The sequence below is a fragment of the Bombus vancouverensis genome, chromosome 14 (genome assembly GCF_051014615.1).
Source record: "Bombus vancouverensis nearcticus chromosome 14, iyBomVanc1_principal, whole genome shotgun sequence".
NCBI classification, from domain to species: Eukaryota; Metazoa; Arthropoda; class Insecta; order Hymenoptera; family Apidae; genus Bombus; species Bombus vancouverensis.
In genome coordinates, this window is record NC_134924.1 from 4593197 (window position 1) to 4607784 (window position 14588).

A 14588-nucleotide genomic window follows, 5' to 3' on the forward strand; every position below is an offset into this window, starting at 1 on the left:
TAGATGAAAGATAACAAAGTATAAAGTGTCATACGTGTGAAGCTCGAATAAGTGGAACTTACGAGAAACTTGAATTAATTTCACGTCCTACGAAACAATAATCGTTCGTCGCTCAAAAAACTGGTAAGAAATGATCTTGCACGTGAATCTCACGTACTTAATTATAGGAAAACAACAAGGAACAACAAACTAGACATCTAAGAAGATAAACGTTCAATGAAATTAATATAAAATTCAACAGCCCAATCAGAGATAAAAAGAGTAAGAAAAAGATAGAGCAAGAGAAAGGGAACAGAGAAGAGAGAAGAGAGAAGAGAGAGAGAGAGAGAAAGAGAGAGCGAAAGAGAGCGGAACAACAGTGGGCAGATACGAAAGAAAAATTATAAGGAGAAAGTGGATTTTAACGTGGATACATTATAAGTTGCTGGTTCATGACCGGGCCCAAACTCACCCCATAAGCCCTCCTGGACCAGGTGAAATCTGAGGGTTGCTGGTGTCCTGGGAGAGAGAGGAGGCGGTAAGCGGAGGTGTTCCTCCGGCTCTACCGCCCCCACCGCTCTCTTCGCTGGGAGTTTTAGCAAACAGGCCCGAGCTAAAGTCACTCACCAGGTTGATCGGCGAGCTTATATCCACCACCATTACATATTCTTTGTTAGTCACATTGGAAACCATAGTTAAGCTTTATGTTTAACACAGATTTACCATCACAGTCTGATTGGTCATACTGGTCTCAAAATAGCGGAAAAAATAGACAATATCCTTAAAATCCTTTTGAGCCACAACTTTCTTCTTTACTTACGTAACTACTAAATAAAATTAATCGCTAAAGGTCATTCCAGGATAAGTTCTTATTTCGTGAGCGAAATCTTTAGGGTGAATGTATTTTTTACCATTGATAGGTATACGCCTTCAGCGACAAATTTATTGATAGCATTTCGTAAAAAATAAAATTTAAAAAAAAGAAGAACAAAATTGAAAAAACGGACTATGATGGTATAAGGTTATAGAAGACGTCTGGACTGATTGTGAGTTGGAAATGTTACACGTGCCCATTCCTTTGATTCGTTTACTCCGTTCAGAAATTCGAAAAAAGGATTATCCCAAAGCGCGTTTCGCAAATGCAATAAGCCGCTTGCATCTACGCGCAAATTTCTAATTAATATTCTATATTATAATAAATGAGGGTATTCATAGCAAAACTTGTTTTTCGAGATAGAAGTTTTACCAAGCTTGTGCGTCATCATATATGTAATTCTGTTTCGTTATGAATAGCCTCAGATATGCTATAAATGTTACTTTAAGTTCTAAAAGATTTCAGCAGAAAGCAACCACATGAAAAATAAATGTTACACCATATAAGGAGGCCGGAACATTGAGAACCTTTCCTGTATATAGAAAGTATGCAAATTTCTTTTTCATTGAATTACTCATTCCTAACATACACGAATAGTAAAGTAAAATATAAAAGCGTATTATATTAATTTATAAAAATTATTGTACCATATAAATTACAAAAAAAATTCTTATAAAAATTTTATAAACTTAGCAGGGCTAAGTATTATCACCTTGAGAAAACTTTGCTGAAAACTGATGAATGATGAGAATCCGCGCTATTAGGAAGACTCGAAACTTTATCAGTTCCAGATTTACTTTCATCTTCCTTTTCGCCAGTTAACCCTTCCATCCATGACAGAGGATATGATAATCGTTTTAACATCTGAAACAAATTACGGTAAGTATTAAAATAAGATACAGATTACATCAAAAAGATAACAAAGATATAAATTATAGTATTACCTTATTTCTACGAGTCTCTTGTTTATCGTCGTCTTTGTGTTCCTCATCTTTCTCAGGTTCCTCCGTATTATTACTGTCTAAGCTAAAAGATACAGAACTTGCCTTCTTCCTGCCGTTAATGGCAGGACCACTATCTACCGAATCAGTTGTAACGTTCGTCGGAGCAATAGTAATAGGAGGGACCCAATCTGAAGATAAGACAATATCTGCGTCTGAATAAACTTTCTTTGTGGGATTTGGTTGAACTACTGGGAAAGAGGGATTAGGGTCACGTATGTCAATACCAGAGTCGTGGCATGACAGTTTGACTAGAGATCCTTCTTCGCCTTCGGGAATCACCTTCGACTTCGCGGAGTCCACCTGCAAATATCAACATTCATTACATTTTGAATTTCGATTAAGAATAGCATACTGAGTTTTAGTGATAACGAGTAATTAGTTTACTTTGTCAGAATTTAAAGAATCTTGTTGTTCATCCTCGATGGGCCATGGATATTGATCTTTGCTAGGAACTGGCCAGTGATGGTCAAGCATAGAACGTCTACGCTCCTCTAATGTTCTACTTGCTTGACCACCACCGCTCACAGCTTTAGTCTCCTTCTCTTTCTCTTTCTCCTTCTCTTTTTCTTTGGTTGTTGTTGTATCTTCTTCCTATGAATCAAACAGAAAAAATTCAGTTTATTATCTGACAATCATCACATTACAAAAATGTAGTTAGTGTTTAATATTTAAATCCATGTACATTTTGAAGATTAGTAGGAGTAACGAGATCTCTCTCAAAGGCCTTTGGAAAAGCATCTCCATCTCTCTCAGCACAGCTGCATACATTCTCAGCATCATCCGCCGTTAATTCCGGAAAATTTTCCTCCTTTTCTGGTGACTGGCATTTAATATTTTCAATTGGTGAAGGTTTCTTCATATAATAAATTTCTGGCTTCTTATCTAAGTTTCCAGATTCTGTATGTCCAACTCGCATATGTGCAATATCATAATAAATTGCAGCATTTACTACAAATTCCATTGGTGCAATAACACCGTAAGATTCAGCTCCATGTTCAATTACAAGGGGATCAGAAACATTGGGATCAAACATGACTGCATTTGGCGTAACTAGTAACACTCCACCAACAACACCCTATGAATACAAAACAACAGTTTAGTAACAACATGAAGTCATTAAAGAATGTAAGAAGCTTTACGTTAAATGTAAATTGAATCATAAACCTTACCTGACCATCTGTAATGTGACGAACATTAATTTTCAAAAATCTTTCTTTAAATGGCTGTTCCTCCTCTTCTATCACTGTATTGGTAACACTAAGAGGTGTTTTCACTCTTTCATGGCTTGGTTTCGGTGACACTGGCCTCAAGTTGTCTAAAAGTTCTAGAAAGAAAAGTACGATGTTAAGCATTCAATTATTTCATTAAATATACAACATTTCTTATAGCTAAATAAAGCTTACCCATATTGAGAAAAAAAAACAGAAATTAGGTGGTCTGGTACCACTTCAATATTATAAAGGAATGTAACAATTATTTCATAGTATTTAATTATGAGAAATTTAAATCTTGTTTCACGTGATATAACCTTTAGGTAATAGTACTTGGCCTATTACGAAGAACAAATAACAGTATAACAACAACATATTTTCTATGTTTACAGTAAAATCAACGTTCATTGTTTTTTTTTCAATACCTGATAGGTTATGTTTGATATCTACCATAACGAGATATGAAAGTTGTATACGACCGTGCGCCATATTCTTTCGTGACATCGTATTTACATCGTGACGCCGATCAGCTGACGTCTTACTAAATGTATACATACGTTAAATGACAAAAGAAAAAAACATAGATATTAAGATATGAAATCGTGAAAGTTTGCAAAATCTTTGTAAACATACCAATAAATATAACACAATTGTTTTATTTTATATCAAATCATTCAAAATATTGAAATTAATTATTTGCGAATAAGCATATGGAAATGAATAAACTAGCACTAGTTAATGAGTTACGTATAATTATCTATACGTCCTTAAACATTCTAACAAAAAAGAAAATACTAAATCGCAAAAAATACAATAAAAAATTTCACTAGGTTGAATCGCGGCTATCGACTGAAATGTTTATCAAGAGAAAGAAACATAGAATGCGCGGGAAACAGACTAAGAAAACAAGAAACACAGTTTTTTCTGTATATCGATTCACCATAGAAATTTTCTTCTTGTATACATTCGACTACGTAAAACTACACCACAATGAATCTATCTATGATTCTTTCCTTTTAAGTACATACATACTTTGTTTTTCTGACTTCATATCCAATCGTCGATTCATTCGATTTTACGATCATGTACTTGACAGGACTGTGTAAAGTGGCGCCATCGAATGGTCAACTTATGTTCTTTTCTCACCGCGAACTGCGACGTCTTAAAAACATCTTTAATATATTCGATATTTTGTATGGTCAGTTTTCCTTAGAAGTTAATTTCGATAAACACAACCGATGTATTTTATTGTTCGTATAATTTCGTCACGCATGCTATTTTTAGTCTTCTATTACTACGTATGTATTTTGCAATAGAAACCGGCAACCTATCAAACAGGGTTATAATTTCACCTATGATTAATGGCCAATGGAAGTATAGTGGTTTAGTATTGATAATAAAGCCAATGAAATTTTACATTTTGAGGTAAATTTTAGAAACTAAAACGATTCAATCACGTTATTTAGCAAAAGATGGTGAAATCGTAAAGGAGATAACATCTAACATATATACTAACACTATGAGTTTGGAAATTCCAGAATAGGTTAAGACCTCAGCATGTAACCAGTTAGTAAAACAGGCACTATGGCCAGAAAATTGTAAAAAATGATGGGCGAGGATACGCGGCGGTCAGAGAATAAAGAGCAGGAGGCTGGCAAGAAGATACAGTACTGTATGTAGATAAATAAATAGTATATGAGTACATATATACCTATATTGCGGATGTACATTATTTGTATGGTTTTCAGTGGCCACTGACTGAACAAATTTTTCTGCAACTTTTTCGTGAAAATTTACAAAATTATCATGCTATTTTTAATCCCTGGTCCGCATAATTTTGCGAGCTATTGCATATAGTAGGTGCAATGATTCTCACAACAAACGTACTCGTATCAAAACGCTGAATCGTGCAGCGAATAACGAGAAAGAAAAATTCGATAAATCGAAAGGAAAATTGGCGTTAACGTGTTTCTATGAATAATGGAATACAGAACCTTGTGGCGTTCGGCTAAGACGGATTGAGTCACCTGGCCAAATATCAAAATGAATTAGGTCTCTGCTATATCTGATTGTACATTGTACATACAAAGTGCCGCGTAGAATATTAATACGGATCTATTGCACACGCTGGATAGATAAGACCTGACGCCTGACTCGTCATATTAACGTCTTCGAATATGCGCTTCGTATGTAAGCGACGTACTGAAACATTTTGCTGGTGTTAGATCATATGTAATGGAACGTTAATGAATTCCACAAGTCACGTGGTGAATTTTTCTATTCATATGGTACTTTTTCGTATCACCTTCACCTAGTTACATATTATACGAGCGACATGTGATACAGTTCGGAGAAAATACAACATCAAGTATCCGAGCGCGTCATAAGATAGAAATTGAGATAATATCCTGAAATAGAAGTATAGGGAACAGCCTGACATTCGAATTTCCAGTGGAATGAAATTCTTATCTCGAGATCAGTTTTGTTTAAGTAAAGCTTATATTCTCTACTGGTCTCGATCGTTCTACTTCAATTTCGAATACTGTAATACATTTATTGTATCTCCCTATCACTAATATCTTTATGATTCTTAACAACATATTTGTTATTAACGTTTTAAAGGTTGTGTCAATTAAAAGAGCAATCAAAGACAAACGTGCACGTGGAAATTACAATTGCAAAAGAGATTGCGTAGCAAATATATTAACATTAAACCTTCAAATCTCACGCAACATTGGTCAAGTTGTCGTCAGCGTTGTAATATTTAATTAGGAAGTAAATATAGAATCATCTCGGTTACCTATTCTTTTACTAAAGTTAATTAAAATCAGTTAAATAAAAAATATGCAGGATTGAGAATCATAGCTGTATATAATAAGAAGAAAGGATAATACTTTCAGAAATTGAAGTACGTGACTAAATTTAAATTCCTGAAATCTTAACTTACACCGCTATCATTTTCATCATTCGTATTTAAATATTTACAGTAACTACAAGAAGCATTGATTTATTTTCAACTGAAGTGCTTTTTTATCAGATTCTGTTTCGTCTTCATGGTATTCTGTACCTGGACCTGATGAATCACTTTTAGTAAATGCTATAATAGATACGATGCTAAATTTCTTATATAATAGCTATATTTGCTTTCTGTAACCACTGTGAATATGTAAAAAAATTAAAACAAAAAATACTGAACAAGATAAATAGGTAAATAAATAAATTGCCTTTTTCTTCTGGAGGTAGGTCATCCTGGGACTCGTGATCGTGGCAAGGATCCGGACTAGGTGCGTCGGTAGTTCCGCCTTTTGTTTGACCTTCTCCTTCCACCGGTATCCACAGTTGCTGGCCGGGATAAATGAAAGTACTTCCGAGCCTGTTAAATTTGCTCAGCTCGGATGGCGTTGTATCGAATCTCGCGGCCACGGACGTCAGCGTGTCCCTATCACCCACCTGCGGCAAAGAAAATAGTCACAAATTACACGATTAGTCTGGCATAATAGAAAGACCAGTCCGATAAGAAGAGAACAACAAATGTGCCTTATTGTCCACGACGAGATTAATTACGAGCGGGGTTTTTAAACTACATTGTTCGACGTCTTGCATCGTTGATGAAAGATAATCTGTTTTTATCTTACATAATCTATTTTTATGTACAGAGAGAATGTTCATTGTACTGTTACAAGCATAAGGTATATTTCGTCTAAAAGGTTACACTCGCGTCAGGACTTATTACCATTGATAAGTTATGTCGTAAGTCATTGATTAGCTTAATAAGCGTAGCGAATTCTGTCTTTTAACATGCTGGCTATAAAAACGAATTTCAAGAATATTCATTTCGGTTTTATCTCTTCCACTTAGATTGTGTAATTTAGTGAAATTTAAAGAAATCGAAGTATTTACAACATCGTGAAAGATATAAAATTTCTCTCTTCTTTATCAAAACAATTGATAGAAAAGTTAGCCATGTAGAAAATTCAAACTGTTTCCGAAGTGTCATTCTCTTTTATTTCAAGCCAACTTTCACACCCTCTATCCAGTGGCAGGGTAACCAACCCTAAATGCAAATCACTGGCCACGGTTGCGTGCGTATAATAGGTAGTGTGGTTCGCTGAATCGATGCGGGTTGGCCGGGAAGCCAATCAGGGATCATCGATCGTGAGAAAGGGGCATGCATCGATGACGATCGTATGTCTGGACGCGTCGTTGACGTGCCAGCTGGTGGTAGACCGGTTTAGAACCGAGCGAATATCGGTGAAACGCAATTTCACGGACCGATGCCGATGCAACGTCATAAGCCGTATCTAGCGCCTCAATTTGCAAACGTCTGATGATCATACTCGATCGAATCGTTCGCGGGTAGCGGCTCCATTTCTACAGAAATATCATATAGCTCTATTTATCCATCATTAATCTCGTGGAAGATGCTAACACATAACTTTATTTCATTTAAGTGTAATTTGAACAACTAAGACGTATATTATTATGAATGAAAATTATCGTGTGCAAGTATGATAAATTAATTTCTAAACAAGCTGAGCACCATTTCTCACTAAAGACGAAAAGAAGAAAATAGTAAAAAGATTTTCTCGCCAATAATGTCGCGTGACGATGCAGATGACGTTGTTGTAAAGGTTGTAAAATAAAATTAAGGGAAACCAACGTAGATAAGAATGTCATTTCGCGATGTGCCGAAGAATGCCTCGTGGAATTTTACAGAGCCGACGTTTATGCAATGTCTAATGTCGTAACACGGCCAGAAACGTATAACGTAATGTGCGAGGCAGTTCCTGAAACATAATACTAAAATGTTCGCGTAGCGGTTCACTGCAGCGTCTGTACGGTAGCACCGGTATCATCTTGCAAGGTTCCCTGCGACGTTATGGTGCAACGTTCTGTGAAACGTTACCTGTCCTCGGTGCTTCGACGTCGTTTAAACGTTTCGTTTCATCCGGTTGTTCTCTCTGCCCGTTGCAAAGCAAAACGAACGAGCGGAAAATTGAATTTACGCTTTCATTTCAATTTAATTCCGTCGGCCTCTTTGTTCACCATAAAACGATCAGCAAAAACACGATATTCCTTCTGCGTCGATTAAAGTGAAACAATTATTTTTTTCTAAAAGTAATTTTAATTCTTAAAACGTTGTAAAATGGTGAAATACGTTATTCCTTCTTATATTCTTGTAAAGTGGGTACATATAATATTAGCATAACTAAACGTATCTACCTATCTGGTTAGGTAATGATTTATTAAAATTTATTCCGTTTATTTGTCCCATTTATAGTACCGATATTGCCTATACAAAAAAAATTACGAGAATCTCCAGAGAAGATTAAAGATTAAAAAGTATTTAAAAAAAGTACGCCCATCGAAACTATAAAAAAAAAAGAAGAGAAAACTTATAATGATATCGTTGCAGTGTTCGTTAAAATAATTCTTTTCATTCAGCTCATTGAAGCTTCTCGATCATATTTCCCGTTCCATGACAGTCGTAAATATATTCACGCGATGGCCGTAAGAACTATTATGCTATTTGCATAATCCTGCAGAAATGGTGTGCAAGGAGATATCGGGTAACAGAAAATTGAATTTCTTGAAAGAGGGGCTCGAGAACGGTCCATTCGCCAGCACATTATGGCTTTTATGCAAATCTGTGTCCAATGACCTTTAAACGCAGCCTGTCTAACGATAGTTCGACATTTCGTAACAATGCATATCCTACTTGAATGAATGTTTAATCAACGAACCTCGCTTTAGATTGTATCTGGTTTAATTATAAGTTTATGGTGATGTATCGTCGTGTTACCACGGTGGTTCACTGAATTTAGTATGCTACGTCTGATCATGACGCGACACGATCTACTGTGCAGTAGAATTTAGACGAGCACGCGTTCCAATCAAGAACAGACGGAACGTCTGACTATAACGTGACTCGATCTACTTCTGCGTTTGACGATGTTCCTCGATGGGTCTAAATCATTTTATGGAATTCCGACTCGAAATATGGTTTTTGTATCGAGATGAATATAAATTGCCTTTGCCATGAGTATCTGTTAATATTGTGTTATGCTATTTACAGCTTATTTGTTACGAAAGAGTTTTCAATTTTAGAAGTTTCTTCGTAGGTTTCAGTAAATTCGTACGTACAAGTATCTTTTCTATAACAGCGAAACTCTTTTTTCTCTTTAAAGTCGCATTTGACATTCCCAAACAAACGCTATTCATCGATTTATAGAGAATAATCTCATTATAGAGGTTTATAGACAGACTAGGGGATCCTAGCAAAATATTTGATGCGTTATGTCATCGATACGGTTGCATAACTTACAATTACGAGTTTCTTATTTACAGAAACTACGTCCACCACGTTTTCGCGATTTTTAGGATTATTTCAATCGAGAAGATTAATCGAGAGAGGGGAAGAATTCGTAGTTATAAAGTCATGAGTCCTCCGAGAAAGATCAGTCAAGAGAAGGAGTTGTTGCTAGTGCGGCTTCAAGTTGAAAGATCGACCGAAAAAGACAAAAAAAGACACGGATGGGGTGGTGAAGCTTTTAAGCCGAAGAAAAAGAAAGAACGCGAGCCAAGAGAAGAAAAAGGATGATGTTTCGTAAAACGTCAGAGTAAGAGGGCAACTCGGCATTGTTTCAGTTTCTGCGTCTTGAGCTTCAGTGGTTTTCATCGAAAAAATTTCCGCAACCTTTCAGAGAATGGAAAGAAAAATTTATGGAGAAGAAAATTCATAATCTACTTCCTCGTTTAGAGTTTCATTTGCTCTTTTATTCAGGAAGATTCGTATCATGTCAGACTCGCATCTAATCCAAATTATTGCGCTCTCCTACAAGAGCGCCAACAATACCACGAAAAAATGAAAAACAATCGATTACATTTCAATTATTGGTATGTATGTCGACTGTGTTAATTTTTAATTCAATTTGCACCAACGTGTATATGTTGCGAGTAAATTTTTATAACTATATTCGAAATATCGATACTTTTCAATTCAATTTATAATTTAATGCGACAATATATTCCAGTATCGACATTTAACGCATATTACCGAAATTGCTCAATTAAATTTTCGACTCAATCCAATAATCCGCTTCTGAGAAAACTAACTAAAAAGTATTTTGCAATAAGCGCAATACCTGTTTCGTCTGAACGGCTGTTCTTCGAAACGGACAATGTTCTAAATGAAGCAAGAAATCGCTTAAACGGAGAACATTTAGAGAAAATATTTTCAGATTCACTGTCTATCGAAGACTGGTATTTTGAGTATAATATTCTATTTCTTTACTAATTAAATTATATATTGCATGTTATGTTTATTGTATAATACTTATAACATTAAATTTATATACGTGATTTATTTTCATTTTTGGATTTTATTTTGACTGGTATACTTCTAATTTAAACCTCAAACCGTAAAGGTGGGTATTTCATGTCCGGGCTATTTCGACCAGGTTGAGTTTCTCCCAAGGGAGTAATTCCCGGCTGGAAAAGGTTGTCTGGAAAAAGTTTTACGATAACCTTAATTTAGAACGTTTGAGGATGTCATATGAATTTTCTGTGATCTCTTTAACGTGTATTGTCTATTCAAAAATGTATCAAATAAAAGATCTACGTTTACAGTTTGAGAGTACTGCAAAACCGTTTACAGTCCAAGGGTTAATTGCAAGTAACAATACCGATAATATCAATATTCTGCTTCTAATATTACGTGTAACGATGCTCTGGATATTAATACCAACACACATCGATACAAAATATCGACACAATTCAAATGTTGACTTTCCAAACATTCGCTCAAACACCCGGCCGAGATCTTTTGAGCCGCTGAACGAGCCAGAAATTATGCTAAGGCTAAATAGCGGCGGGTTATCTGCCACTATATCTGCAGGAGTTTTACATGTATTATATCAACAGGTATTATACAAAACACAAATTGAATTGGGAAATCATAAAATTAAATAAGCAGATTCAGAGCCAACGCAAACTATCGTAGTCATCTATAACCTAACGATAAATAATACCGTTTAGCGGTTGTAAAACAATTATTTATAGCCTGGTGGACATAAATTTAACAGATTGTAGCCTTCGATGAAAGATGAAATGAGCACCTCTGATAGATGCTTGGCGTCGAGAGGGAGAGCTGTCCCATTCACAAAAGATCGGCTAAGAAAGCATCCGTTGTCCCGATTCTTCCCTCTTTTCTTTCCTTTTGTAGCCGAGTTACCTTCGTCTTGCGCCCTTCCACCTTCCTATCAGCTTCTTATTCAGGGTCGTGCGCCGCATTTTCGCGGTTTACGTATCCGATAATAACTTTGCCTGGCCTCGAAGCTCCGCATCCCGATGCATCCTCTCTGTTCGTTCCACTTACCACAGTTATCGTCCTTATCTTTCGTATCAGCTTCCGTATCATTGGAGGCTATTATCCGACGATAAGACGTTACAGGTAACGAGGCGAGAGTGGAATGCAATTATCCCTCGCCGACAAAACAGGGCTTTGCCTGTCGGCAACTTCCATCACCATCGATTGATTAATTAATCGACGAACAGGATGACCGCTTTTGTTCCGTTTCATTAGGTTCTTGCATCAGGCCACGTAATTCTTGATCCACTGTATCGAGATGGTGTTTTTTTCCATCTTTATGGAGTGTCGGAGTTTCGCAAAAAGAAAGCCGAACAAGTTCTCTGAATAATTCATGCGACGTAAGGAATTCAACATCTTTTTAAGCGATTTATTCCAGAAACTTGGAATTATTCATTTACCGCGGTATGAGTTACGAGCGTTAGAAACGCGACAGCGAACGACGAAATTAAGTCAAATTTTCTTCGAAATTTTCTTAGAAGAAAATCCAATTTTTCTTCGGAACTACGAAATTTTCCAACAACCCAATATCTTTAGCAATAATTTAGAAGCGTCTGGATATTTATGGACGATGTGTCTAAGCGACGAGAGACGATTGTTAATTGGAAAAGTGGGCAAGAAGGAAAGACGTTTGGAGAACATCTAGCGCGAACATGTCCGGCATTCAGACTGCTTACTGGAACGTGTGCAGATGTTTAAGGAAGGCTGGTTCTACAGAAGTCGCTGCCTTGGATTGGTTTAGATGTGCGTGTGCTTTGATTACTCGAGGGTACCGAGATGAAGCGGTTAGAGGTGAAAAACGGCTGACACGAATTAAAAGAAATTTTTAGAATCTTCTTTAGCATGTTTAGGCCCTTAGAATCGGAAACCTTTGAAAGTTCAAAGGAAGCTTCGAGGGTTTTCGGATTTTTCAGAATCTGCAATTGCCGGGCACAGTGCTGCTGATGACTTCGCAACTTCCGGAAGCCTTCGAGTGTCAATAAGATAGCAAAAATATGAATCCTTCGATCGAATCACACCAAGTACCTAGATACTTACGAACAGTAATGTACACTAATTTTCTCGTAATACTTTCAACGACCGCCAGCAACTGCAATACGATCGAGTGATTCGTTATCCACAAAGGAGCATTTTAAGTGCGATTTAAAGAGAGCTGCTCGTTTGAAGCTACTCGGGCTGTGAAATCGTGGCTGAAAAGGCAGCTTTTGAAGTGGCTCGCCTCAAAAAGACGATCCGTCTTCCGTCGCAAACGATGTCATCGGGACTTTTTTTCACTCCCTTCCTCTACGTAGTAAAACTCAACCGAGCTAACGAGTGACTCGCGGCCGACTAAAAGCGGAGAGAGACGATGACTCGGCGAGAACTCGCGGAACGTTGCTTTTCAGCGATCCAGGATAGGGGGCGAGCATCGAGCGTGCAAAAATCGAGCCACGTAATAAAGTACGAAGAACGATATGGTTGGACGAGGGGCAAAAGCACCGGGTTTCATTTAAAAAGTCTGTCAAGTGGCAGAGAAGTCTCGAAGGAGTCGTTCACGCTCGACAAAACTGCGAGGAGGAGCAGAGAATTTGTCGATGTTCCTCGATGGACAGGGAGGACGAGTAAATTTGCCATTTACCAACGCGGATAGATGTTCGTTATATCTTTCGGTTTATCGCGGACAATGGAATTTTTCCAAGTTGAAAAATTAAATTACTCTGACCGAATTTGCGAATCTTGCTTTTGATATGGCACTCGTGTTTCGCTCTATGTCAAATTTAATTGAAAAATTATACCAACTTAATTCGTTAATTAGTAAATAGTTCGTTAATTCATTTAAAAATCAATTTGACCAATCTTTGGTACCTTCGCAACGCTCTTTACGACGCTATAGTAATTTATATAGTAATTCTTAATTTATCCGTGTATCAACACGGTCCGTTGCAAAAATAATCGAACTTCTTAAGACTAGGAAAAATCAGTGACATCGATATGAAACTTTCGTGGAAATAAATCCTTCGTTATAGCAATCAATGTCAGAGCAGAGTTCGTTCGAAAATCTGGTTCCGTTGCATGGTAATGCACCGTATCAATCGTGCGGCGGCTGTAACTTCTTTTCTTGAGAAAAAAAACAAACAAATTAGAATGTTGCTCCACCCACCAGTTCGCCAGATTTAGCACCGTGCAATTATTGTTTATCTTCGCGGCCTCAAATGACAACTAAGGGGAAACGTTACGACAACATTGGAGACATGCGGAAGGTTGTGACAAGCATCCTGAAAGTGACAAGAATTCCACAAAAGGACGTGCAACGATTATATGACGCATTAGTTAGTCGTTGAAAAATCATTATATCGCCGCAAGAGGAATGCGTGTTGAATAAAATAGAACATTTTCCTCAAACCAATGCGTTTGTCTTGTTATCTTTAAAAAGATCGGTTATTGTTTTTGGACAGATCGCATATACAGAATTCGTGCAAAATCACGGTACGGGCGACCGGACGATGATTCTACATCATTGACCGATGAATAAGTCGAAAAAGGAAGAATAACGTTTCTTCGTTTAAGGCTTGGTTTTCGACAAAGATGAAAATCTATCAGGTATCCGTGTATTAACCGCAAGTTTCGCGTTATGACATTTCTGTTTCAGCTCGTGTCCGTATTATTAAACACGGACAATGTCGCGATTTCTTTCCTGATTAACGAAATAATTCTCAAAAAGTGCCAACTTTATTCTTATTTACAAAATCATTGGAATTAAATACAGAATAAAGGAAAGTAGTAGTCGATATCGGAATATAACAGGAATAAATAAAGAGGAAAGAGTAACGACGTACTAGATAGACCAATTTACAATAACAAACTCGAGTAATTTTCTACCTAAATATTGCAAGCTCTCAAAAATTGAAAAATCTCCTGCTATCCTAAAATCTCCAAGATTCCTAAAGATTAAGAATAACAACTTCGACTTTTGTATCACTATAATCCCCAAGTATCCCTAGAACAGCAGCCAAAATATCCAGATCTCTTTAGATTCACGTCGATTCCCCTTGTATTTCGTTCAATACTCATCGAATACCATCCACATCGACCGTATTTCAGTCGTGGCAGTGCATCGACGACAGATAAGAGGTCCAGCTGTATTACTGACATTAATCGATGAGCGATGTGAA

At 36.8% G+C, this 14588-nt stretch overlaps 1 protein-coding gene and 1 long non-coding RNA gene across 12 annotated transcripts in view; both read right to left on the bottom strand.

Moving 5' to 3' along the window:
• The window catches only part of mtd (TLD domain-containing protein mustard), a 302195-nt gene that overhangs the window by 44748 nt on the left and 242859 nt on the right, over window positions 1-14588 (bottom strand). For 7 of the 11 annotated variants that reach the window (XM_076624102.1, XM_076624100.1, XM_076624098.1 and 4 more), the window contains 7 exons: window positions 6293-6518; window positions 3027-3181; window positions 2540-2932; window positions 2242-2448; window positions 1798-2157; window positions 1566-1717; window positions 452-622 (listed from right to left, as the gene is read on the bottom strand). In XM_076624102.1, coding sequence (XP_076480217.1) covers window positions 452-622; window positions 1566-1717; window positions 1798-2157; window positions 2242-2448; window positions 2540-2932; window positions 3027-3181; window positions 6293-6518 — 1664 coding nt within the window. Of the gene's footprint in view, window positions 1-451; window positions 623-1565; window positions 1718-1797; window positions 2158-2241; window positions 2449-2539; window positions 2933-3026; window positions 3182-3260; window positions 3392-6292; window positions 6519-14588 lie in introns of those variants that run through there. The other 4 variants (XM_033343678.2, XM_033343679.2, XM_076624097.1 and 1 more) reach the window with 3 other exon arrangements.
• On the bottom strand, window positions 3269-5276 carry LOC143303567 (uncharacterized). The gene is made up of 3 exons (XR_013060009.1): window positions 4101-5276; window positions 3494-3609; window positions 3269-3406 (listed from the first exon to the last, which is right to left on the bottom strand). It is a non-coding gene; the product is annotated as an uncharacterized LOC143303567 (long non-coding RNA).